The following is a 27,713-nucleotide window of genomic DNA, read 5'->3' on the forward strand; positions in this document are numbered from 1 at the left end:
TTGGACAATTTATTGTACAATTATAATCTCTGATAGAAAAAAATCCTGTTTTGAATTTTGTTTGTTTTTCCTTGGTAAATGCAAGTCCAAACTGACTCTTGTTCCGCGACTATGTATAGGACTAGTAGTCAAATACTTGTTAATGTTTTCCCAAATATACACAACTGGCTGGTACATAGATTCACTTGGAGCAGTAAGGACACCCTGTTTTTTTAATAGTTCTTTGTAACGAACTCGACCATTACTTTTAGTTATTTTTCTTACAATAATTTTCTGCAGTTTGAAAACTGTGTCCATGTTTGTATCTGTGATCCCCAGAAAAGAATTCCATAGCCAGAATTGGATGCATTTGATATCTAAGGACAAGCCAAAAAATGTTTTGGAACAGAACAGAGATTGCAGGACTGATGTCAGTCATTTTCAATTACAAAATCAGTTTAGTATTGGACACAAAGAAAGGTCTCATACTGTTTCTCATTTATATACATGGTATGAACAGATAATGCAACCAAAGCCATGCAGTTGCAAATGATGCAAAGAAATCCTTGTGTACAACTATTGAGAGAGTTCTACTCTTCTTTCAGTATTAAAATGATGGCAATGCAAATGAAGATAAGCTGATGCAAAAAGTGAAAATAAAACAGAATGAAGACCTAAATCCAGTGTTGAGTAATGAAAGTATCACAAAAAACATAATTTACAAAACTACTGACACAAATTAAATTATATAAAGATCCTGTAATGAAACTTGCAAAGATTAACTTCAGTCTGTTTTGCTCTAAGAATTACCTGAAACATTTGCAGCACATGTGTGTCCAGGATGGTAGAAGAAGCTGGAGTTAAATTAACATATTTTTTCTTCCCTTGAAACCTTACTCAAAGAATGAGTCTTTTTAAACCTCTATTCGTGAATCTGGAGGAAAACATGTACAAAAACTATAGGCACTTTCATTTTTTTATTATCTAACTTTCATTTTTTTATTATTTAACACAGATTTTATAGGACTGGAGAAGAACTTCGACCCTACTTTTGGACCGTTTCATCTCTGTGGCTGGCAGGGTTTCCCCAAGTTTCTCCGAGTGAAATTCCCTGATATTCTCCTGATTTCCAGACAAGTTTTGAGATCTCAATGGTACGTAAAGACGCAAGTTGACAAAAAAATGTAATGACTTCTGTATTTCTAAACATGTGAGCAAAAAGCTTAAGTACTAACATCAACATCTTTCACAATGTTCTGTTTTTAGACAGAGAAAGCAAGCCAAATGGTATGTATGTTTCATCAGGACCAATGAAACGAAACACATTTGGTGACAAAAATATGCATTTCCTTGGATTCGTACGGCAGATTTAAAATACATTAACTGATTTCAGAAATAACCTCAGAAAAAAGTAGGCGTCTTGAACTAAAGCGCTGGCAGGTCGATAGAAACACAAACAGACACATACATACACACAAAATTCAAGCTTTCGCAACAAACTGTTGCCTCATCAGGAAAGAGGGAAGGAGAGGGAAAGACGAAAGGAAACACACACACACACACACACACACACACACATATATATATATATATATATATATATATATATATATACTTTTGAAGTGTCAAAATGTACAAGAATAAATAAAATGTCTATAAAACGCCACACTGTACAATGTACTTGCAGTGACATGGTCGTAATTCCTGAAAACCATCGTCCATGGCCTCTGACCTGCCAAGGACGACCGCAGTCCTGCGTCCATGGATGAACCACAAAAATCACCCACAAACAGACCTGACCAGCAGGCAGATCAGGAAACTATATCTGACAGGCAGGTCTGCACATTAGTGGGAAATGATGGGCTTCAGATTAGCAAGCCCGCAGACAGGCGCACAGAAAAGACAACCACAAACTCACAAATAAATTTTTGGCCATAGTGGTGGACAGGGGAGAAGCAGTAAGAATGAGGGAGTAGGGAAGCAACTCTCGTACTCAGCTGCACCCAGCCAGCAACAATGCATGACATCTCAGTAAAAAAATAAATACATAAATAAATAAGAAATTCCCTGATTTCCAGAACTTGTGGCAACCCTGGGCTGAGTTAACTGGGCCATATGTCAGGGTTTAAGGACCCTTCTGTTAAATAAATGAATTGCAGGGTCCTAAATACAAAAATTTATTGCAACAACATTAATAGTGATGGTAAATACACCTTTATAAGTATATTAACAATGAAAATCATGGAAATAACTAAACTAGTGCACAGTGAATTTTGCAATGTCAATCTAGAGCCAAATCATGTTTTCATAATGGGCCCTAATGCCATGGCTGGCAGTTACTTTATTTGAAGCAACAAAGGTATCATCATCATCATCATCATCTGCAGCTTCAAATTGTAGTAGAAACAACTCTAGTAAAACATTTTACTTAGTAGCCATCATCGTACATTTTAAATACTTGAGCAACTTCACAGTGATCACTCATGGCAGTTTTCCCTTCTACTTTGATTACAATGAAATTTTCTCCTTCACTGTTTCAACATTTGATAAAACTTTACAAAGGATCACCCGGGAAATGTAAGATGGCAGAACACCTGTAAATCTCAGCCCAACATTTTCAACGCTACTTGTGTACATATCAGTATCAGAGGAATCAATGTACTGCACATAATGAGCATCTTGAGACTTGCTACTGCCCTCTTCCAATATTTGGCATTTGACTGAAGGCTTTACTTTGTTGACTGAATGCTTTTTTGACAACTGGTTTGATCTTCTGTCTTTTGCTGCTGCATCTAACAGGTAAGAACAGTTGATTTTCATTTCTTTCTACCTCTTGTCTTCCTGGCATATGGTATATGGTCAAATTTACGGCATGAAAAAACAATTTTCTCTCTTGAACTGTTAATTAATGTGATGGTCCAATTAAACCTGAATTTCAGTTAACCTCAACTTCCTCTCTACTGTGGATTTTTCTAGTTCCTTGCAACATATTATACAGGCTAATACTTTGTGATTCTACCACTTGCATTTAAAAGCATTATTTCACTTCAGAACATAGTCACTGTATGTCAACACACAGTCTTCCTTGGAAACACAGCACCTCCATTCAGAAGTTTCATGTTCCAAAAACAACCCCAGTATTTACAAACAAGTGTGTTAATTTAAGTATCAGGACAGCATTAGAATTTTCTGACAACTGCTAACTACCAAAGAAGCAAAACACATCTCACCATAAATGAGCAAAACAAGCTTTTTTGTAAATGTATGTGAATAATTTTTGTGTTAAATTTTGCAACACACTGGCGGTCTTCATTAAAAAGCAAATCGACGAAAATAAATCAGTTTTTTTATACTCGAGCACATTTCATTTTACTGTATATGTTTACATTACGCCAAAGTTTAATACTGCCCCCATCATCTAATTCAATTTATGTCTAATAGATTAAGAGACACGAAATACAAAATTTTTAAGCACTCATTGCTAGGTGTAGAAAGCATTATCTCCTTAGAAAGTATAGCCTACAGGCTTATAAATCGAATTTCTCTTATTAGTTTTCATTGTTATCATACAAACCTGAAGCATTACAGTCTTCGATACGATTACAGCAAATTATTAATTGTTGCGGCAAGCGCCAATTACGAGAACGCAGAGAGAGAGAGAGAGAGAGAGAGAGAGAGAGGCCACTAGAATTTGGCGAATAAACCTCAACGACTCATTCGACATTGTTTCTTACCATCTCCAACGCCAATTGTTTTGGAACGTAAATCAGTAGTTCTCACTGAAAAATTCCTTCTAATTTTCTTAACCTCCACATGAAAACATCAACAGCATCTGACAGTTTACGTTTTGTTTGCGTGTGATACGAGGGAGGTCCAACCCGCAACCGACATATGTCGATAAGATAACAGCATTTGCTAGATGATGTTGCATTTGTAGTGTCGGAAATCATATGTTCTAAGAAAGGGGTATTGTGTTGCTATACCAAGACGACAATGATACAAATTTACATTCATGTAGTGTGTCGAAAAATATTTATATCTTAAGAAAGGAGTATTGTATTACTACACAAGATTTCAATGATAAAAATTCGCTTTAGGTTCCATTATCAAATGTAGCTTTAATGACATGAAGGCAAACCAGCAGGATGGTCCATGGAAAACAAACACAATCTGATGGGCTTGTGCGCCATGTTTTAACTAATCAGTTTTGCAAAACATGGTCACACAATATTAGGAAAGTTAACTAGCATACGCCCGCGAAGCTAACAGGAAGAGTCTCGTTATTATACTATCGCTTCTCCCCATAGTACTAAATCCAGGCTTACACACTGCAAACTGGGAAGAATGAATGCTTAAATGTCTTTGTGCGCCGTCATTGTTTTTGTCTTTGTGGGATTGTGTTTTTATATACCAGTATCGCACTTCTTGCCAATGTACAGTAACACAACAAACCGAAGAAAGGAAGCGTATCGCAGCATAGAGTCAGACTGTGACACGTGGAGTAACCAGCCAATCACATCACTTTTTCAATCCGCCAATACACAAACGACCAAAATACTAGACATGAAATAGGAATAAAGTGGATGTCGAAAAGTAACGTAAAAATTGTATTGATCGCGCACTCTTACCTGGCCCCTCTGTGTTTAGAGGAAATCGGCTGGCTTCTTGGTGCTCCGAAATGATATTCCCTCTGCCAACCTTACAACTATTGTGCGCCGTACCCATTGTTAACCTATTGTTGATTCGTGTATGGTAGTGTTCTTTGAGATTGACACTCATATTTACAAAAATAAGTGACGGAACTGTACGTGGTCCTTAAGCTGCGTGTACTCCAATGCGAAAAAGAACTGTTGTTCGAAGTGGTACGTGAAAAGTGGTACTAATGCCATTCGTTGTTGTGACAGAGAAAAGAGCCGGAAAGCGCTGTTAAATACCTAGCAAAGCGGTGCTGCAACATACCTTTAGGGGAATGGAAAGTAAAGACGGTCGTTTCCCCGAAAGGCACGGTACTGACTTCCTTCTACAATAAGGTTCCAAATTTATCTGAAGGCCTATACATTTATTAGCCGCTGCAGAATGTTCTGCTGTTATTTCATTACAGGATTCTGAAAATACAAAATATTTTCTCTTTAGACATTACTTGAAACACAATAGGCAATGAAAAATTATAAGAATTCACACATTATAACAATTTGGCAACTATTATATTAACAACTCGTCATTTAACTATGGACACTAATTCATTACCATTTTGCATCTCAATACCAACACTTTCGTTACTGGTAGCAATCACATTTTCTGAACTTGACTGAGCTGTTGCTTCACATTCTCGAATAAAGCAATTTTTTTGTCTTCTGGATGTACTACAATCACTGAATCTTTTGCTGCGATTTTGTTGGCAGTGTAATTTCGATGGCAAAACTCCTTTCACCAAAAGTAATTTTTTACTGAAGCCCAATCTGTACTGGTAGAAGTTTTCAACATCCCTTTCTAGCTACAATATGAAATTTCAGTTACAAATGACACTAGACCACATGAATTTTTCTAGTCTGGTAGCAAATCCTTTACTGATATCGTTAAATTGAATGCATAACTGGTTCGTGATTAGTTAGTAATACTATTGTAAATTGTTTATTTATTTACTTTTGCGAAATACTTTCCAATACGCCAGTACAACGATGTCTACCTGAAAACACTACTTTTTAAAAACGTGTTGTGAATGTGACCTAAGATGAATTACTTCCCTCACTGCTGAACTGCATTTCGCAGTAATAGTTTTGGACTAGGCCACCGTATCTGATTCATCGGATGCATGTTATGAACTTTGAATTTCAGTAGTTTAATCTATCAGATGCTCTCGAAAATGCGTTTCTGGAAACGCAAATCAACCATAAGGTACTATACGGAAGTAATGCATCAGTGCTGCAACATACCTTTAGGGGAATGGAAAGTAAAGACGGTCGTTTCCCCGAAAGGCACGGTACTGACTTCCTTCTACAATAAGGTTCCAAATTTATCTGAAGGCTGTAAATATTAAAACTGACAGCTGTAAGCGCAGCTTAATACTTTATGGTGGTACAAAACAATATGAAATTTGTAGCTTAGAGAACGACTTTTAACTAGATATATATGGTTCGCGTATCATATCGTGACGAGCTACTTCGCAAAAGTAAACATAAACACACTAACCTGTACGTAATTATACTTTACACCTTTGCAACCGGGATAATACTTCAAAGGCGCAGACAACTAATAGGATAAGTAGTTTCATATGGAGCGTTTTCTTACATCAAAATGATCCTCACAGAAATAAACACACGTCGAGACCGCTATCTCATTTGGATCTCTACGAGCGAGTTGCAACCATATTTTACGCATCTTCTCATTCTTTGGAACACACAAAAACAATTTTTCAGGATTTTTTATAGAGGTATTTGTACACTTTGATACCATACACCATTTGTAACCCATTTTTCGAAACGTAAATTCAAAACAAGATACCACTGTCAGTGAGCTTCACGGAACAGCTTGCTAGCCAGTGACGTCAGAGACATCACATGGCTCAAATATGAAGCGTTATAGCGAGCTTTCAAATTAATTACATTTCCTATTTATACATCGGTACTGAAATTCATGAGGGAAAGAAATGTTATGAGCTAAAACGATATATTGAACCGTTTGAGACGATTTCCAGAAAGTAGTCAAATACCCTGACGTCACTGTGCTACAAGCAGGCGCTTTGCTTTCACAGTCGTTAGGTTCGCAACCTCGCAAACAAATTGTTTCTTCCCAAAATAATCTAGACCTAGGGCTATGCTACAGATCAGTCTGTCACCAAAACCAGATTTTTTGCTTCTGCATTTTTTGGCTCTGCCAACTCACAACCAAACTTTTAACTTCGATCCTAACCTAGACCACTGGCTACTCTACAAATTAACCTGTCACCACACCCAGCCTTTTAGGGGCAGTTCAAGCTGTGTTCTTGTGTTCCAGCCTAACCACAACTTCAGAAATTGTGAAATACTTGAAAAAATAACTACCAAAAACAGCCTAACAACATTCCTGGAAATTGCGGTGTATTCGGAGAACATCACCCAAATGTTCGCAATATCAAACAATATAAATGTCAACTGTCCCACTCCCAGCAATTTGTGTTGACATGCCCAGCCTAAACATACTCTCGCTAATCGTAAATATTTGGAAAAAGCAGCTAAAGTATTTCTTGCAAACAAGAATAGGAATTTATTTGCAGCAATTTAAACTGTGCTCTTACATCTCAGCCTGACCACATTCCTAAAAAAAAAGGGCAATATTTGTGACAACTGAAATTACATGTGAAGGCATAGCTCTGCTTGTTTCTTTAATCATAATGTAATTACATTAATTTGGCTGTGCGTGCATGACAGAAAAGTTACGTTGTAATTGGCTGCCTGGAACATGTCAGTTATGCTCACTGTAATTGGCTGACTAAGTCACATGCCCTGCACACGCTGTGGATGGCTCACAGTGACAAATTGAGCAACTGCCATCTTAATTTCAGTGTTCCAATGTTTGTGGATATAATATTTATACTTGCATATTCCGAAAAAACACAGTTTTACTCATACAGTGTACTACAGTGATCAACAAAATGTCATTTGCGGTATGATTTGTTGCACTGTAGTGGCAAGTAGTCCAACAGTATACAAAAATTATACCCTATGTGATCAGTCCTTAGGAAGGTGACATATTACCATTTCTTTATTACCAAGTGTGTGTTGTTCGGCAGTCATTGCTGAATAGACTGTGTCAGAAGTTACAAAATTAATATATATAAATAATATGTAACAATACAAAAAAGAGATTAAGCATTTTATTGTTCTTGTTGTGGTCTTCAATCCGAAGACTGGCAGAAGTAAAGCTGTGAGTACTGGGCGTGAGTCGTGCTTCGGTAGCTCAGTTGGTAGAGCACTTGCCCGCGAAAGGCAAAGGTCCCGAGTTCGAGTCTCGGTCGGGCACACAGTTTTAATCTGCCAGGAAGTTTCACATCAGCGCACACTCCGCTGCAGAGTGAAAATCTCATTCTGGTTAGATGCAGCTCTCCGTGTCCCTTGCCCTGCACAATCCTCTTCATCTCTAAATAACTACTGTGACTTACATCCTTCTGAAACCTGCTTACTATATTCAACTTTTGGTCTACCTCTACGATTTTAACCCCCTCCCCCAATTCCCTCCAATACTAAATTGATGCCACAGAATGTATCCTATCAATCAATCCCTTCTTCTAATCAGGTTGCGCCACAAATTTTGTTTCTCCCCAGTTCTGTTCAGTACCTCCTCATTAGTTACACAATCTACTCATCTAATCTTCAGCATCTTCTACAGAACCACATTTCAAAAGCTTTTATTCTTTGCTAACTCATTTATCATCCATGTTTCATTTCCGTACACAGCTACTCTCCATACAACTACTTTCAGAAGAGACTTCCTAACACTTAAGTTTACATTCAGTGTTAACAAATTTCTCTTCTTCAGAAACACTTATCTTACCATTACCAGTCCACATTTTATATCCTCTCTACTTTGAACATTATCAGTTATTTTGTTTGCCCAAATAGCAAAACTCATCTACTGCTTTAATTGTTTCGTTTCATAATCTAATTCCCACAGTATTACCTGATCTAATTCAACTACATTCCATTATCCTTGTTTTGGTTTTATTGATGTTCATCTTACATCCAACTTTCAAGACACTCCATTGCATTCAACTGCTGTTCTAAGTCCTTTGCTGTCTGTGATAAAATTATGAGGTCATCAGCAAACCTCAAAAGTTTTTGCTTAGGAGAAGAAGAACTTCTTAGCCAAGACCACTATAAAAATTTTTTGTTGTAGATAGGTCTAACCAATTTTGTTAAAACTAAATTACAGTCTTCAGATTGTCATCAACGTTATTACAAACATCTTGTGCCAGCTACACACAAAATCTTTCCATTAAATTTTCAGGTTGATAAAATGGTAGATGAGCAATTCATTGGCACATCAAAATTAAAATTACTCAAATTGTAATTTTGTTGCGCCAACACATCGCTCATTTCATGTTTTTTGTACCTAGAAATTCAATGGAAAGATTTTCTGCTTAGCTGGCATAACATGTTTAAAATAATCTTTATTGTGTTGTATTTTTATTGATCCAGGCAATCATAGTATTGTACAGCTGTACATATGATATTGGATAGGTCAAGAGAGCTATTTACAAGTAATTTTTACAAATTGATTTTTACATTATTTTGTAGCAAGGAAATTATCTATCTTAAACAAAACAGTTAATACAAATCATAGAATTGTAAGGTTGTACATACGATATTGGACAGGTCATGGGAACATATTTGCAAGTAATATTTAATAAATTGATTTTATATTATTTTGCAATGAGGAAGTTAACTATCTTTAACAAAACAGTAAATACAAATGTTGTATGGTAAAATACAAACAGCCAATACAAATGTAATAATAAAGTAGTCCAGTGTATTTCATAGACATGCACAGTATATAATAATCCAGTATATTTCATAGACATGCACAGTATATAATTTTCAGACCTAATTGAACATTTATCATATTGTTTAAATTTTTAACTCCTTTCAAAAAAAATGATCAACTGCATAAAAGCAATGGTCCAAGAGATATTTTTTTAACTTATGTGTGAAGGCTCTTGGGTTCTTTGTTGCTTTGATTTCATTGGGTAAATTATTATACATTTGTATCCTAACATTTAAAACACTTTTTTGGTAGCAGGTAGTTCTGGACTGAATCATATGTAGGTCAGATGGCTGCCTTGTTGCATAGTTATGAATATCTCCATTGAATTTTAGTGTGCAGTCATTGTTTAACAGGTATGACTTGACAAATGAGATGATACTATAAATGTCAGCAGAGGGCAGTGTCATAATGCCATTTGTTTTGAAATGTTGTCTGCATGATTCGTTATGCCTTAGATTACATATTACGCGTATTGCCTTTTTTTGCATTTTGAAAATATATCTACCTCCAGGAGGGTTCCCCCAAAATATGATTCCATACTGTAATGTAGAATGAAAGTAAGCATAATATACATGTATGAGAACAGATTTTTTTACTGATTTTTTGAGTATCCTTAAAATGTAACACACAGTTGAAAGCTTTTTTGAGATATAATTTGTGTGAGTCTCCCACTTAAGATTTCCTTCAAGCCATATGCCAAGAAACTTGACAGAGTCCACACACATAAGCTCTTGGTTATTTAGAATCACATCAGGCATTTCTTGTTTTTGGGATGAGAGTCTGAAGTTGATGTATGTTGCTTTCTGTATGTTTATAATCAGTTTGTTCTCGTTGAACCATTTGCTGAGTGACGACATAAGTGGTTTAATTTTTTGGTTGTGGTCCTCTGTATCAGTACCTGTTATGAAGGTCTGAAGATGGTAACTTTGTTTTACCAAAACCGGTTATCTACAATAAATTTTTTTTTATAGAAATCTGAGCTAAGAAGTCCTTCTGCTAAGTCATCACTACAGATTGTCCCTTCGAGTTCAACATGAGTAAACTGATCAAAGTTTTTATTTCCTCTCCCTCAATACCCTTCTCTAAGTTTTTCTTTGGTTTGACTGCATGCTCAATGCACAGATTGAATAACACTGGGGACAGGGTACAACCCTCTCTCACTCCCTTCTCAAACAGTGCTTCCCATTCATGCTCCTTGACTCTTATAACTACTGTCTGCTATCTGTACAATTGTAAATAGTCTTTAACTCCATGTATTTTCTCCTTTCTACCTTCTGAATTTCAAAGAGACTATTCCAGTCAACATGTCACAAGCTTTCTCTAACTGTGCAAATGCTATAAATGTAGGTTTGCCATTCCTTAACCTACCTTGTAAGAGAAGTTGTAGGGTCAGTATTGCCTCACGTGTGCCTACAGTTCTCCAGAATCCAAACAGACTTTCCCAGGGTTGGCTTCTATAAGTTTTTTCCATTCTTCCATAAATAATTTGTGTTAGTATTTTTCAACCATGACTTACTAAACTGATAGTTTGGTAATATTCACGCCCATCAGCACCTGCTGTCTTTGGCATTGTAATTATTATATTCTTCACGAAGTCTGATGGTATTTAATTTGTCTCATATATCTTGCATACCAGATGGAAGAGTTTGTCATGGCTGGCTCTCCCAAGGCTATCAGTATTTCTCACAGGATGTTGTCTACTCCTGAGGCTTTGTTTTGAGTTAGGTCTTTCAGTGCTCTGTCAGATTCTTCTCACATTGTCATATCTCCCATCTCATCTCCATCTATGACCTCTTTCATTTCTGTAATATTGCCTGCAAGTTCATCTTCCATTTATAGACCTTCTATATACCGTTCCACCTTCCAGCTTCCCCCTCTTTGCTTAGGGCTGATTTTCCATCTGAGCTCTTGGTATTCATATAGCTGCTTCTCTTTTCTCTAAAGGCCTCTTTTATTTTCCTGTAGGCAGTATCTATCTTTCTCATAGTGATATATACTTTGTACTTCCAAATCCTTACATTTGTCCTCTAGCCATTCTTACTTAGCCATTTTGCACCTCCTATCAATCTCAGCCAGTTAAATTGAATATCTCCCATGTTATCCAAGTATTGCTACTAGACCTTGTCTTTTTCACCTATTCGATCCTCAATGCCTTCACTATTTCATCTCCCAAAGCTACTAGTTCATCTTTTGCTGTATTCCTTTTGCCTGTTCTAGTTAATCATTGTGTAATGCTCTCTCTGAAACCCACAACCTCTGGTTCTTTCAACTTATCCAGGTTTCATCCCTTCATTTCAAACTTTTTTGCAGTTTCTTCAGTTTTAATCTACAGTTTATAACCAATAAATTGTGGTCAGAGCCTACATCTTTCCCTGGACATGTCTTAAAAATTTAAAACCTGGTTCCAAAATCTCTGTCTTATCATTATACAATCAATCTGAAACCTTCCAGTGTCTCCAGGTCTCTTCCACATAAACAGCCTTCTCCCATGATTCTTAAGCCAAGTGTTAGTCATGGTTAAATTATGCTCTGTGCAAAATTCTACCAAGTGGCTTACCCTTTCATTCCTTTCCCCTTTCCACTATTTTGCCTCCTCTTCCTTTTCCTACTATTGAATTTCAGCCCCCAGTTACAATTAAATTTTTGTCCCCCGTAACTATCTGAATAATTTCTTTAGCTCATCATATATTTCTTCAATCTCTTCATCTGCAGAGCTAGTTGACATATAAATTTGACCTAGTGTGGTAGGTGTGGGCTTCATGTCTCTCTTGGTATGCATTCACGATGCTATTCATATTATCTTACCCACATTTCTGTTTTCTTATTAATTATTAAACCTACTTGTGTATTTATAACCCTATATTCATCTGACCAGAAGTCTTGTTCCTCCTGCCACCAAACTTTACTAATTCCCACTGTCTGACTTCCATTTAACGACTTTCACTTTTGAATTTTCTAACCTACCTGTCAGATTAAGGGATCTAACATTCCATGCTCCAGTCTGTAGAATGCTAGTTTTGTTTCTCCTGATGATGACATCCTAAGTAGCTCCCACCCAGAGATCCAAATGGAGGACTATTTTACCTCCATAATATTTTACCCAAGGAGATGCCACCATCATCTAATTATAAAGTACAGCTGTATGTAGCTCTCTCTCATTTTACTATATATACATTAAAGCTGCTATTGACATTTGAGTTCTCTGACTGGTTCACTTGATTTGGGAAAAGTTCAGTAAATACAACACTTTCTTCACACCAAAAAAAATTCTTGGGTGGAGTAAAACATCTCCAATGGGAGAACGTGCACTCCCATGGGTATTGACATGAACATTCTCAGGGCAGTGTTCGAAAAGCTATCTCTTGTTTTGAACAGTCGACAGGTTCGTGCATTTATGCTCCCTTTGTTATGGGTTTTTGTGGTCATGTATGTCATGCCTCTTGCTAAGGGAATGTAGATGCTCCTTAGTGTGAAAAGTGTACAAAAGACATAGTGACTATAAATAGTGATTATTCCCAATGTTCTGAATAGTGGCCTGCAGTGTTCCTAACTCCTAGTTGATGTTATGATCCTTATTTCTTTTCTTGGAGTAATAATACTTTCTTGCACCCTGAGAGTGACCCCATAGTAAAATGTAAATATCATGTGACAAGGCACTCCCATGGGGTAGACCGTTCACTGGGTGCAAGTCTTTCGATCTGACGCCACTTTGGCAACTTGTGCGTCAATGGGGATGAAATGATGATGATTAGGACAACACAACACCCAGTCCCTGAGTGGAGAAAATCTCCGACCCAGCAGGGAATTGAACCCAGGCCCTTAGGATTGATGTTCTGTCATGCTGACCACTCAGCTACCAGGGGTGGACATCCCATAGTAACAAGCCATAGCTTATATGGTTGTGAAACAATGAATACTATACTATTAGGAGATACTGATCAGTTATCACATGCTTCAGTTTTCTCATGAGGTATATGGTTTGTGGCAGTTGGTCACACACATGTGCATTGGGGTCTTGCAGGCAGGGAAATCAGGACACGCTCAGTATAAAGACACCTCAGCTATCAAGATTTTCAGAGTGTTTGGAATAAAGTTCCTGAATTTACCCCTCCAGGAAGCATGTGGCGCGCAAATTATTCTCGGGGCTGAGACCTGGCTGAACCCTGAGATAGGAAGTTCTGAAATATTCAGTGAGGGTTGGAACGTGTATCTGAAAGACAGAGTAGACACCGTAGGAGATGGTGTCTTCATTGCAGTTGACAAAAATATTGTATCTACTGAGGTCGAAGTAGAGTGTGATTGTGAAGTTATCTGGACACATTTAACAGGGCTAGGGGAAATAAAGTTAATTGTGGGGTGTTATTACCGGCCACCAGGTTCCACTGTGACAGTTCTAGAATCATTTGAAGGGAGTCTACATTCTGTATCGCAGAAGTACCCGGATCATGCTATATTAGTCGGAGGTGACTTCAACCTACGTAGTATATTCTGGGATGTCTATAGATTCATTACAGGTGGTACAGACAAGCCTTCGTGTGAATTACTTTTGAACACATTATCCGAAAACTGTCTTGAGCAGCTAAATCGACAGCCAACGTGTAATGGAAATATTTTAGATCTGGTAGCTACGAACAGACCATATCTCATCAACGGCGTCAGTGTTCAGACAGGGATTAGTGATCATGATGTTGTCATTATGACTATGGTTGTTGTTGTTGTTGTGGTCTTCAGTCCTGAGACTGGTTTGATGCAGCTCTCCATGCTACTCTATCCTGTGCAAGCTTTTTCATCTCCCAGTACCTACTGCAACCTACATCCTTCTGAATCTGCTTAGTGTATTCATCTCTTGGTCTCCCTCTACGATTTTTACCCTCCACGCTGCCCTCCAATACTAAATTGGTGATCCCTTGATGCCTCAGAACATGTCCTACCAACCGATCCCTTCTTCTGGTCAAGTTGTGCCACAAACTTCTCTTCTCCCCAATCCTATTCAATACTTCCTCATTAGTTATGTGATCTACCCATCTAATCTTCAGCATTCTTCTGTAGCACCACATTTCGAAAGCTTCTATTCTCTTCTTGTCCAAACTATTTATCGTCCATGTTTCACTTCCATACATGGCTACACTCCATACGAATACTTTCAGAAATGACTTCCTGACACTTAAATCAATACTGGATGTTAACAAATTTCTCTTCTTCAGAAACGCTTTCCTTGCCATTGCCAGCCTACATTTTATATCCTCTCTACTTCGACCATCATCAGTTATTTTGCTCCCCAAATAGCAAAACTCCTTTACTACTTTAAGTGTCTCATTTCCTAATCTAATGACCTCAGCATCACCTGACTTAATTAGACTACATTCCATTATCCTTGTTTTGCTTTTGTTGATGTTCATCTTATATCCTCCTTTCAAGACACTGTCCATTCCATTCACCTGCTCTTCCAAGTCCTTTGCCGTCTCTGACAGAATTACAATGTCATCGGCGAACCTCAAAGTTTTTATTTCTTCTCCATGAATTTTAATACCTACTCCGAATTTTTCTTTTGTTTCCTTTACTGCTTGCTCAATATACAGATTGAACAACATCGGGGAGAGGCTACAACCCTGTCTTACTCCCTTCCCAACCACTGCTTCCCTTTCATGTCCCTCGACTCTTATAACTGCCATCTGGTTTCTGTACAAATTGTAAATAGCTTTTCGCTCCCTGTATTTTACCCCTGCCACCTTTAGAATTTGAAAGAGAGTATTCCAGTCAACATTGTCAAAAGCTTTCTCCAAGTCTACAAATGCTAGAAACGTAGGTTTGCCTTTCCTTAATCTTTCTTCTAAGATAAGTTGTAAGGTCAGTATTGCCTCACGTGTTCCAGTGTTTCTACGGAATCCAAACTGATCTTCCCCGAGGTTGGCTTCTACTAGTTTTTCCATTCGTCTGTAAAGAATTCGTGTTAGTATTTTGCAGCTGTGACTTATTAAGCTGATAGTTCGGTAATTTTCACATCTGTCAACACCTGCTTTCTTTGGGATTGGAATTATTATATTCTTCTTGAAGTCTGAGGGTATTTCGCCTGTTTCATACATCTTGCTCACCAGATGGTAGAGTTTTGTCAGGACTGGCTCTCCCACGGCCGTCAGTAGTTCCAATGGAATATTGTCTACTCCGGGGGCCTTGTTTCGACTCAGGTCTTTCAGTGCTCTGTCAAACTCTTCACGCAGTATCATACCTCACATTTCATCTTCATCTACATCCTCTTCCATTTCCATAATATTGTCCTCAAGTACATCGCCCTTGTATAGACCCGCTATATACTCCTTCCACCTTTCTGCTTTCCCTTCTTTGCTTAGAACTGGGTTTCCATCTGAGCTCTTGATATTCATACAAGTCGTTCTCTTATCTCCAAAGGTCTCTTTAATTTTCCTGTAGGCGGTATCTATCTTACCCCTAGTGAGATAGGCCTCTACATCCTTACATTTGTCCTCTAGCCATCCCTGCTTAGCCATTTTGCACTTCCTGACGATCTCATTTTTGAGACGTTTGTATTCCTTTTTGCCTGTTTCACTTACTGCATTTTTATATTTTCTCCTTTCATCAATTAAATTCAATATTTCTTCTGTTACCCAAGGATTTCTACTAGCCCTCGTCTTTTTACCTACTTGATCCTCTGCTGCCTTCACTACTTCATCCCTCAAAGCTACCCATTCTTCTTCTACTGTATTTATTTCCCCCATTCCTGTCAATTGCTCCCTTATGCTCTCCCTGAATCTCTGTACAACCTCTGGTTCTTTTAGTTTATCCAGGTCCCATCTCCTTAAATTCCCACCTTTTTGCAGTTTCTTCAGTTTTAATCTACAGGTCATAACCAATAGATTGTGGTCAGAGTCCACATCTGCCCCTGGAAATGTCTTACAATTTAAAACCTGGTTCCTAAATCTCTGTCTTACCATTATATAATCTATCTGATACCTTTTAGTATCTCCAGGGTTCTTCCATGTATACAACCTTCTTTCATGATTCTTAAACCAAGTGTTAGTTATGATTATGTTGTGCTCTGTGCAAAATTCGACCAGGCGGCTTCCTCTTTCATTTCTCTCCCCCAATCCATATTCACCTACTATGTTTCCTTCTCTCCCTTTTCCTACACTCGAATTCCAGTCACCCATGACTATTAAATTTTCGTCTCCCTTCACAATCTGAATAATTTCTTTTATTTCATCATACATTTCTTCAATTTCTTCGTCATCTGCAGAGCTAGTTGGCATATAAACTTGTATTACTGTAGTAGGCGTGGGATTCGTATCTATCTTGGCCACAATAATGCGTTCACTATGCTGTTTGTAGTAGCTTACCTGCATTCCTATTTTCCTATTCATTATTAAACCTACTCCTGCATTACCCCTATTTGATTTTGTGTTTATAACCCTGTAGTCACCTGACCAGAAGTTTTGTTCCTCCTGCCACCGAACTTCACTAATTCCCACTATATCTAACTTCAACCTATCCATTTCCCTTTTTAAATTTTCTAACCTACCTGCCCGATTAAGGGATCTGACATTCCACGCTCCGATCCGTAGAACGCCAGTTTTCTTTCTCCTGATAACGACATCCTCTTGAGTAGTCCCCGCCCGGAGATCCGAATGGGGGACTATTTTACCTCCGGAGTATTTTACCCAAGAGGACGCCATCATCATGTAATCATACAGTAAAGCTGCATGCCCTCGGGAAAAATTACGGCTGTAGTTTCCCCTTGCTTTCAGCCGTTCGCAGTACCAGCACAGCAAGGCCGTTTTGGTTATTGTTACAAGGCCAGATCAGTCAATCATCCAGACTGTTGCCCTTGCAACTACTGAAAAGGCTGCTGCCCCTCTTCAGGAACCACACGTTTGTCTGGCCTCTCAACAGATACCCCTCCGTTGTGGTTGCACCTACGGTACGGCTATCTGTATCGCTGAGGCACGCAAGCCTCCCCACCAACGGCAAGGTCCATGGTTCATGGGGGGGATGACTATGGTTACGAAAGTTAAAAAGTTGGTCAAGAAGGCTAAGAGAGTATTCTTACTAGAAAGAGCAGATAAGCAGTTGTTAGCATCCCACTTAGTAAATGAATCGACTTCATTTACTTCCGGTACAATGGACGTGGAAGAATTATGAGCAAATTTTAAACACATTGTAAATCACACATTGGACAAGTATGTGCCAAAAAAGTGGGTTACGGAAGAAAAGACCCACTTTGGTTTAACAGCACAATTCAGAGAATGCTCAGGAAGCAAAGGCAGTTGCACTCATGGTACAAGAAAGATCGGAGAATGAGGACAGGCAAAAGTTAGTAGAGATTCATGCTGCTGTAAAATGAGCGATGCGCAAAGCATTCAACCACTACCACCGTCATACCTTAGCAAAAGATCTTGCTGAAAACCCAAGGAAATTCTGGTATTATGTAAAATTGGTAAGCGGGTCGAAGGCTTCCATCCAGTCACTCACTGATCAGTCTGGCCTGGCAATGGAAGATAGCAAAACAAAAGCTGGAATTTTAAACTTAGCATTTGAGAAATCTTTCACGCAAGAGGATCGTACAAACATCCCGCCATTTGAGTCTTGTACAGATTCCCGTATGGAGGACATAGTGATGGACATCCCTGGGGTTGTGAAGCAGCTGAATGGGTTGAAAATAAATAAATCACCAGGTCCTGATGGGATTCCAATTCGGTTTTACAGAGAGTTCTCTACTGCATTGGTTCCTTAATTAGCTTGCATTTATCGCGATTTTTTTCCCAACGTCAGGTCCCGAGTGACTGGAAAAAAGCGCAGGTGGCACCTGTATAGAAGAATGGTAGAAGGATGGATCCTCAAAATTACAGACCAATATCCTTAACATTGGTTTGTTGCAGGTTTCTGGAACATATTCTCAGTTTGAATATAATGAATTTCCTTGAGACGGAGAAGTTGCTGTCCATGCATGAGCACAGCTTTAGAAAGCATCGCTCCTGTGAAACGCAACTCGCCCTTTTTTCACATGATATCTTGCGAACCATGGATGAAGGGTATCAGACAGATGCCATATTCCTTGACTTCCAGAAAGCATTTGACTCGGTGCCCCACTGCAGACTCCTAACTAAGGTACGAGCATATGGGACTGGTTCCCAAGTATGTGAGTGGCTCGGAGACTTCTTGAATAATAGAACCCAGTACGTTGTCCTCGATGGTGAGTGTTCATCGGAGGTGAGGGTATCATCTGGAGTGCCCAGGGAAGTGTGGTAGGTCCGCTATTGTTTTCTATCTACATAAATGATCTTTTGGATAGGGTGGATAGCAATGTGCGGCTGTTTGCTGATGATGCTGTGGTGTACAGGAAAGTGTCGTCGTTGAGTGGCTGTAGAAGGATACAAGATGACTTGGACAGGATTTGTGATTGGTGTAAAGAATGGCAGCTAACTCTAAATATAGATAAATGTAAATTAATGCAGATGAATAGGAAAAAGAATCCTGTAATGTTTGAATACTCCATTAGTAGTGTAGCGCTTGACACAGTCACGTTGATTAAATATTTGGGCGTAACATTGCAGAGCGATATGAAGTGGGACAAGCATGTAATGGCAGTTGTGGGGAAGGCGGATAGTCGTCTTCGGTTCATTGGTAGAATTTTGGGAAGATGTGGTTCATCTGTAATGGAGACTGCTTATAAAGCACTAATACGACCTATTCTTGAGTACTGCTTGAGCGTTTGAGATCCCTATCAGGTCGGATTGAGTCGGATTGAGGGAGGACATAGAAGCAATTCAGAGGCGGGCTGCTAGATTTGTTACTGGTAGGTTTGATCATCACCACAAGTGTTACAGAAATGCTTTAGGAACTCGGGTGGGAGTCTCTAGAGGAAAGGAGGCGTTCTTTTCATGAATCGCTACTGAGGAAATTTAGAGAACCATCATTTGAGGCTGACTGCAGTACAATTTTACTGCCGCCAACTTACATTTTGTGTAAAGACCACCAAGATAAGATAAGAGAGATTAGGGCTTGTACAGAGGCATATAGGCGGTCATTTTTCACTCGTTCTGTTTGGGAGTGGAACAGGGAGAGAAGATGCTAGTTGTGGTACAAGGTACCCTCTGCCACACACCGTATGGTGGATTGCAGAGTATGTATGTAGATGTAGATGTAGTTTGCTGTCTGCCATGAGCCTCAGAAGTTTCACAATCCCTGCACAGTTTAGGTATCCTCTGTCACTGAGTTTACATATCAATTTTTCCATTTTTCCTCATAATTTTCATTTTGTTTGTAACAAACCTTTGTTTTGTTACATCAAACAAAGCATTTGCCTCTTCTTGAGCCTTGCTAGCATTGATACCTTTTGAGTATAAAGTTGTATTGTCTGCATATTACAAGAGCTTAAGTCATTTATAAAAACTAGGAACAGGAGGGGACCCATTATCAGTCCCTGTGGTACCCTATATTCCAATTTCCATTCAGATGATAGTGCTCCTTGGACTGATACTAGCTGTTTTTTGTTTTCCAGATAAGATCTGAAGGTTACCAGTAAGGTAAGGTCACGAAGTTTCAGTGCTAGCGTCTTCAAAACTGTGCTTTATGCCAGTGACTGTTGTAATTAGGTATAAGTACAACACAGCCAGTAGACTGAACACAACTTTATTCCATGGAAGCAGTAACAACTTGAACATTATTTAAGTAACTTTCAGCAGGAGCCAATTACACACACAAATAGCTGTAGCAGTACCCTTAGATGACTGTACTTCTTATCCACTGGGCTCTGTATTGGGAGTGTACAGCCTGAAGTGCTTTTGTCATGGATACATTGTGTGGCCACCTTCCTATGTCAAACCATATGGCAACACTGGTGACACTGGGGCTCTTTCCATGTCGACCTCAGGTATCTGCTCTGGTGATAGTGCTCGTGGTGCTGATGTTCAGGAACAGATGATAGAATCCCTGACAATGGTGTTAGAAGCAATAGAGGAATTGCTGGTTCAACCACCTAGGATAGATGCACTCGCCTGTGTGTGAATGGAGAACTGGCAGCAGCAGGTGATGCAACACTCGACATGGATGGGCACAGAGGTGTTGGTGTGACATCAGGTGGCACCCCCACCCATTCATGCAAAGGTAAAGCAGACCATGGTGCCTCGAGTGGAGACCATCCTCCATGTGGATGTTGCAAAAATGCTACCTGGGCAACTGATGATGACAATTGGAACCCATTTAGGGTGAAGTCTGAAGGGGTGCACCCAGATAGCCACTCCCAGAGGGAAGAGGAGTGGCACTGCACTGGTTGTTGTCTACGTGGAGGATGCAGTGTCCTTGGCTGCTGCCCATGGAGTGGCTCTGCTGATCACTTCTCACCAAATGGCATGAAATGATATGAGAAGAGTAACTGATCTAAGGCAATGCCAGATGAAGAGCTGGCAACATACTTTTTCATCTGTTCGCACTAGGTGTAGTACCTCACTGTTAGAATGTGGATGGAGCAGTGGGGCAAGGATGTGAAGGATACTATGGGAATCAAAAAATGCTGCAAACACTTGTAATGAAAACTGTGGGCTATTATTGAATGAATGACATATGGGAGATGAGAATATGCATCAATGACCAACAGCCAATAAGCGTTGAGAAAGGAGCCAGCAAAATCCACATGTATTCAGACCCACGCATGCAATGGAGTCATCCAGGGAGACAATAACACATAGTGAGCTGCTTGGTGCATCACACATTGTGAACAGGATGCAACCAGTTGGGTAATGTCACTGTTCAAGCTGGGCCAAAACACATGTCGACAGGCCAATGCATTTGTTCATGATACACCGCAGCAATCTGCATGTGTGAAGTGGAGATCCTCTAAATGAAGCACTGAGGGGATCACCACCCAAGTGGCCATGTGATCCGTGTCCAAAAGAAGAACACCATCCACAACAGAGCATCAATGTTGAAAGATGTAATAATTACAGAGGGGGTCAGACACATGAGAAAATGGTGTATCTGGCAGCCTGAGTTGTACAAATGTTATGACCTGGTGCATAATGGGATCTGAATTTACAGGAAAACTGTCTACCATCTGCTGTGTGGTGACACCAATGTGGAAACAAAGCAATTCCTCCTGATCGCTTCCTGTGCCCAGACTGGCCAGCAGGCAGAACAGTACATCGGCATTTGCATGTTGATTGGTAGGTTGGAAATGAGTCTCATAGTTGTAACATGAATGAAAGGAAAAGATCCCAATGAGAAATGTGATGTGCTGCTTTATCTGGTAATGACACAGAAGGACTGAGTAAGGAGACCAACGGTTTGTGTCTGGTGACCAGGTGGAATTTGGTAACACAGAGAAAGATGTGGAATTTCTTAACAGCATACACAATGGCCAAAGCTTCCTTTCCTACCTGAGCGTACCTAGTTTGAGCAGATGTCAGCTTTTCTGAGGCATAAGCAATAGGCCACTTGGAGACATTGGGATATCTATGAGCACTTAACCCCCCCTCCTCCCTGACCCATACTGGAAGCGTCCATTGCAAGGGCCAAGTGGAGGTCTGGTTGGTATGTCACTAAGCAGGACAAAGACTGGAACATGGTCTTAATCGTGGAAAACATGGTTTCACAACCTGGCAACCAATGACACTGATGCCCTTTGAGCAGCAATGCGTGTAACGGCTGTGTGATTGTCGCTGCCCCACACTAAAATTTATGGTAGTAGATGAATTTGTCTAGAAAAGCCTCAAGTTCTCTGACTGATGTAGGGCACGGAAAAAACACAGTAGCAGAAACAGGTTGATGCAGGGTTTTGAGACCCTTGCAAGAAACTTCAAACCCAGGATAAATGATAGAAGGTTGAAAACACCGGCATTTTCCTAAATGTCAGTATACTTCAAGTACAGAAAAAAAAGCATACAGAAATTTTGTGACTGCTCCTCTGTGGATGCAACGGAAACTACAATGTCATCCAAATAGTTTGCACAACCTGGCACACATACTGTAAGTTGTTCCAAAAAACATTGAAAAATAGTGGGAACACTGGTGACTCTAGAAGGCAATCTCAAGTATAGGTACAATCTGAAAGGGGTATTGAAACTAACATATGTTGTACTCTGTATCTAAAGGGAGTTGTAAATAGGCATCTGACAAGTCAATTTTTGACTACCTGATAACTTTGCAAAGAGTTCGTCTGGGTGCGGTATCGGGTATGTATCCACTACAGATTGTGCATCCACAGAAACTTTAAAATCACTGCATAGGCATAACCGGCCCAAAGGATTCTTTACTAAAGCTAAGGGGGTAGACCACTCACTTGATGCATTAGGCTGAACAACATCAGATTCCGTGAGCTGATCTACATCATCCTTGATTTTTTCCCTGAGTACCACTGGAACTGGACAGGCCCAGAAAAAAATGAGCCCAAGCAGGAGATTTCATGGTAATGTGCACTTGAAAATTGTTGGGACACCCCAATCCAGGAGAGAATGAAAGGGAAAATTCAGAACATAATGCATCTATCTGTGTATATGGCACTTGCTCAGACAGTAAATTCACTTCATCTTAAATGGTAAAACCAAAAAACTTAAAAGCATCTAATCCAAAAAGATTCTCCATACATACATTATCTACAACAAGAGATGTAAGTGACCAGGCTAGACTTGTAGCTCACAAAGGCAGAGAATAGGAATACTCTGCTTATTGTAATTTCCTAACTTCCGTGACACAGGGAGAAATGGAGGGAAGTTGAAGTCCATATAAGTTTATGAGTTTAACAAGCTTATCACAGCTCCTGCATCCACTTGCATGTGCAGAACTTTATGAAAAACCATAACATCAATGAAAAGCTTGTTTGGCACATCAGAAATAGCCGATACAATATTTACAGAGTTTAACAAGCTTATCACAGCTCCTGCATCCACTTGCATGTGCAGAACTTTATGAAAAACCATAACATCAATGAAAAGCTTGTTTGGCACATCAGAAATAGCCGATACAATATTTACATCCATATCTTCATCAGGGTCATTGTGCTGAATTTTTGCATTACAAGCAGAAGCAATGTGACCTCTTTTGTTGTAATTATGACAGGTAGTCCAGAATTTGGGCCCCCTGGGCACTCAGGATTATTGAAACAATAAGGGCAGAGTGGGAGTGTGGAATTCTGTTTACTGGCCTGCATACTTTGTTGGTATGCTGCTGTGATGGTGTGCAGACCACAGTGACTGTGTCTTCCACCCATGAACTATCTGAAGCTTGATGTGGAGCAGGCTTGAATTGCTGATACCTCACACCATGACTCAATTTGGTGATCCATAGCGTACAACACCTTGAATGGCTATGCAATAGCTAAAACCTCAGACAGGGATGGATTTTCACCCTGGAGGTCATGCTCTCATCCCTCAAGATCTGGAGCTAAATGAATGATAGCATCTGTCACCTACTGATCAGCATACAGCTCTTTATGCGCACCAGACACAAAATGACGAGGACGACTTAACCCATGGAGCTCGGCCACCAATGTTCGACCAGTAAAACGCAACCTGTGATGCAATAATGTGGGTGTGCTTATGGTAGAATTTTGAAAGTAGTTCACACATTTGGTCAAACGTTAAAGAGACAGATCCTGCAAAGGGGTGAGTTGACATAGGACTTGTTACATTGTTGGCAGTATCCATGCAAGGAACAAGGCACGATGTAAAATAATGTCAGTAATCCTAAAAGCCTGAAAGTGTTGGTGCAGATTTGTGTCTCATTCCTCAACAGACTCACTGTGTGCAGAAAACGGAGGCAGATAAACCATGGGAGCCACGGAGGGCAAAACAGCAGGTGACACAGACTGAGAAGCATGCTGACTTGACAAAACAGAAGCCAATGATTGAAGTACCAGAGTTTGAGTGTCCAGCACCTGTGATTGGTGGTGCAACACCATAGTGAATGATTCTTGTTGTTCGACCAACTGACAGAAAATGTTGTCCGTAACACCATCAGCCATCATGAGAATAAACGGCGGAACAACCAGAGCAGAAATTTGCACAGAGAACTGGACCCCCCTGCTCTCTCTCTATCTCAAAGATTTAGTGCTGCTGCTTTTGTAGATTTGCCTTTATAGAACCCTTTCTGTGCATCTGAGAGAAGTTCATTAATTTCAAAGTAAATTGAGATTTGGCCTTTCACTGCAGTCTCAGTGACTTCAGCAAAAAAAGGAATTATTGATATTGGTCTGAAGCTTGCTGCCATGCCTGGGTCATCCTTTATAATTAGCTGGTACTGTCCATGCAAGACCGGAAATACAACAGATTGACATTTATTAATTACCATAGTTAATGGTTCAGCAATATCATGGATAATTTTTGTGAGGACATAAGTGGACACCCTATATGTATCCTGACTGTCAGAAGACTTTTAAGATTTTACAGTCTTTATTATATTATAATTATTATTATTTCTCCATTTCACCTAACACATCTGTTTTCATTTCTTACAGCAGCTGCAGGGTCTATATTCCAGACAGGGGTTGCACCTACAGTGTTTCTCACAATGTGAATAAAATAATTGTTGAACTTATCTGAACTGCACAAGCTTAATAGAGAGGTGGGTTTTTTCCTTTGTTCATTGATCAGGTCCCAGGCTTCCTTGTGTGAGTTGATAGCTCCTTCAATGGACCTGTCATTGTTTTTCTTTTTGGCTTATTCTGTGTCCCTCCTACAAAGACGTTTTGCCTGTAAACATTTGCTGTAAAACATTTCCTTTGCACAAGGATCTGTTGCTGCTTTGAAATGATCATGTAATAGCAGTAGCCCTTTCGCTCATCATGTTCTCAGTTGACACCATCATGTTTCACCGACTGCAGATTGGAAACACAGAATGTCTACATTTTGTCATGCTGCTGGTGGATGAGGACAATCTAGTAAAGGCGTGAGCACCTTCATCTCCTTTGAAAAGGGAAGTCAACAGTTGAATGTTCGTCATGCTGTGTTACATGTGCTGTAATGTGTGGAACGTGCTTCCATTTTTTCCTTTCTGTTTTGGTACTGTCGACAATTTATAGAAGACAAAGGTGTTACAAGTTTCTAAAAGGTAAGGTTATTGTGTGGTGTTTTTTTGTTACGTTGTTAGCTACATTTTTTTTCAAATCTGGTTGTTGTCATTTGACGCCATTGTGATGACATGCGTTCATGTGGCATGGACATTCTGGTTTTTGTAGGTATTATTTTTAATGTTCAGTTGACATAATTTTGGAAGATAATCATTCTTAATATATTTAATTGATAATCTGATTATTTTCACACATCACATAGATCATATGAGTAAATATTTTAATTTTTCAGACTCTGATATGGTGAAACTTTTTGACGAGGAAATTGAGCAGATTCTACTATAGCTGAGTGCCAGTGAACTTTCAGAGCTCTCAGACAGTGAAGAGTCTGGACCTGAAACTATTGGAGATACAGCAAATATGATTAATGAAGAAGCACAATAGGAGTGTATAAAATAAATAAAATAAATAAAATATTGTTATTTAAATATTAATTATTCTATCTGTATGATGGTGATTGTGATTGCAATCGTAATTAATATTTTGCTTATCTGGAACGTGGACGTTTAATTATTCGTTATCAGACGCTTGACAATGGCTTTTTCGTAAAGGCAATGTTACTCGTAGTTGACCGTGAAATAAAACTGAATAATCGGACTTCGTAATTAAATCGTTTCCAAAGACTGCTGCGGTAGGTGCGGACTCATAATCTAAATCTCAATATTACAATAATTTGCCAGCCATGCCAATACGTCATACAGAGGTGATTGTCTACTAAACATAAAAAAGTTACACAGTTAGTTAAATCAGATATATTCAATGAATAAGCCTACAGTTCATAATCCTACTTACTTTTATAAATATAAATTCTTTACAGAATCGAGTGCCTAGTGTGGTTGCAACTCGCAGTATTCTTCTATAACATGAAATATGGCGGTGTGCCAGACAATAAAATAAAATACATGCTTCTCGCACCACTTCAACCAGAGCTCTCCTTTTTTTAATCAAACATAAGAGTAACGTAATTGTGCTTTTGTTTTATCAGCGACACAGCGCTGCAGTTGTGTGCCATAGGCTTTATTTATTTGTCACTGATCATTTATTTAATTAATATTTCGCGTTTCCGCGGAAACTCACGCTCGGCATGCAAATGTGCCTTTATAAGTGCCAGACCTCACAACATGAAAGAGACACTCTAGAACCTGAGAAATTAGTTTCACAAGCAGAAAATAAACAGCTGCATGGTAAGTTCAAATGGAAAAAAATGTCTTTCACATGTCTTGACACTACTTCCAGTGGTCCACATATTTCAGCTGATGAAGAAGTAAGAAGTCCTGCTGAATATTTTTCTGAATAGTTCACCGATGATTTTCTGGAACTGCTTTCGCAACAAATAAATTTGTATTCAGTGCAGGAAAATGGAGTGCCAGTGAAATTTACCAACTCTGAAATACAAAAACTGATTGGGGTACATGTTTTGATGGGTACATTAAGATTTCTCAGACTGCACATATATTGCAAGAAGGTGAGGCTACAGCTAAATAGAATTAGGGAAATTTGTATCAGTCTGATACAAGAAGAAAGACAAAGTACTGACGAGAAATGATTCCTTTCAAAGGAAGGAATGTAATGAAGCAATTTGTTTGTGGTAAACCAAACCCTGTTGGTCCAAAAAATTTTGTTCACTGTGGAGTTTCTGGGATGTATATGATTCTGAAAAATATCAGGATAAAAGTATGGGAATTTGAAGTGAGCACAAGCACCTGAGCCTTGGTGGTTCCATAGTGATGTAACTGAGTGAACGTATTCCACAAGGCTGTGGGTACAAACTGTATATTGATAATTATTTTACATCTATGTCACTGGTGCACGAATTGTTGAAAAAGAAGATCTTTTTCAATGGGAGCACCAGAGCAAACTGGTTACAAAAGTGTCCACTGAAATCCGAGTCTGAACTGAAGAAGGAAGGAACAGGGTCTGTCAATGTTTGTGTGACCACAGAAGAAGATCTCTGTGTTGTTCACTGGCTCGATAATAGTGGTGTTACTCTCACTTCCTCATACGTGAGTGCAGACATTATCGATAAAGGAAAGAGGTGGAGTGTGGCACAGAAGCAACATCTGAAGGTCACAAGACCAGCCATCATAAGGGATTACTGTTCATTTATGGGCAATGTTGACAAAATTGATTTTTTGATCTCTCGGTA

At 39.2% G+C, this 27,713-nt stretch overlaps 1 protein-coding gene and 1 non-coding gene across 5 annotated transcripts in view; one reads left to right on the forward strand and one right to left on the reverse strand.

The window, feature by feature from the left end:
• The window catches only part of LOC124717109 (zinc finger protein 239-like), an 85,503-nt gene extending 79,010 nt beyond the window's left edge, over positions 1–6,493 (reverse strand). For 3 of the 4 annotated variants that reach the window (XM_047243822.1, XM_047243821.1, XM_047243824.1), the window contains exons 1-3: positions 6,268–6,493; positions 5,227–5,473; positions 4,939–5,084 (exon numbers count right to left, since the gene is read on the reverse strand). In XM_047243822.1, the coding sequence (XP_047099778.1) occupies positions 4,939–5,084; positions 5,227–5,473; positions 6,268–6,450 (576 nt within the window). In that variant the 5' untranslated portion in view covers positions 6,451–6,493. Of the gene's footprint in view, positions 1–3,713; positions 3,852–4,938; positions 5,085–5,226; positions 5,474–6,267 lie in introns of those variants that run through there. The other variant, XM_047243823.1, reaches the window with a different exon arrangement.
• A 1,409-nt stretch (positions 6,494–7,902) lies between these two features.
• On the forward strand, positions 7,903–7,977 carry Trnas-cga. The gene has a single exon. It is a non-coding gene; the product is annotated as a tRNA-Ser (tRNA).
• Positions 7,978–27,713: the final 19,736 nt, after the last annotated feature.

The sequence above is a fragment of the Schistocerca piceifrons genome, chromosome 9 (assembly GCF_021461385.2).
Source record: "Schistocerca piceifrons isolate TAMUIC-IGC-003096 chromosome 9, iqSchPice1.1, whole genome shotgun sequence".
Taxonomy (NCBI): Eukaryota; Metazoa; Arthropoda; class Insecta; order Orthoptera; family Acrididae; genus Schistocerca; species Schistocerca piceifrons.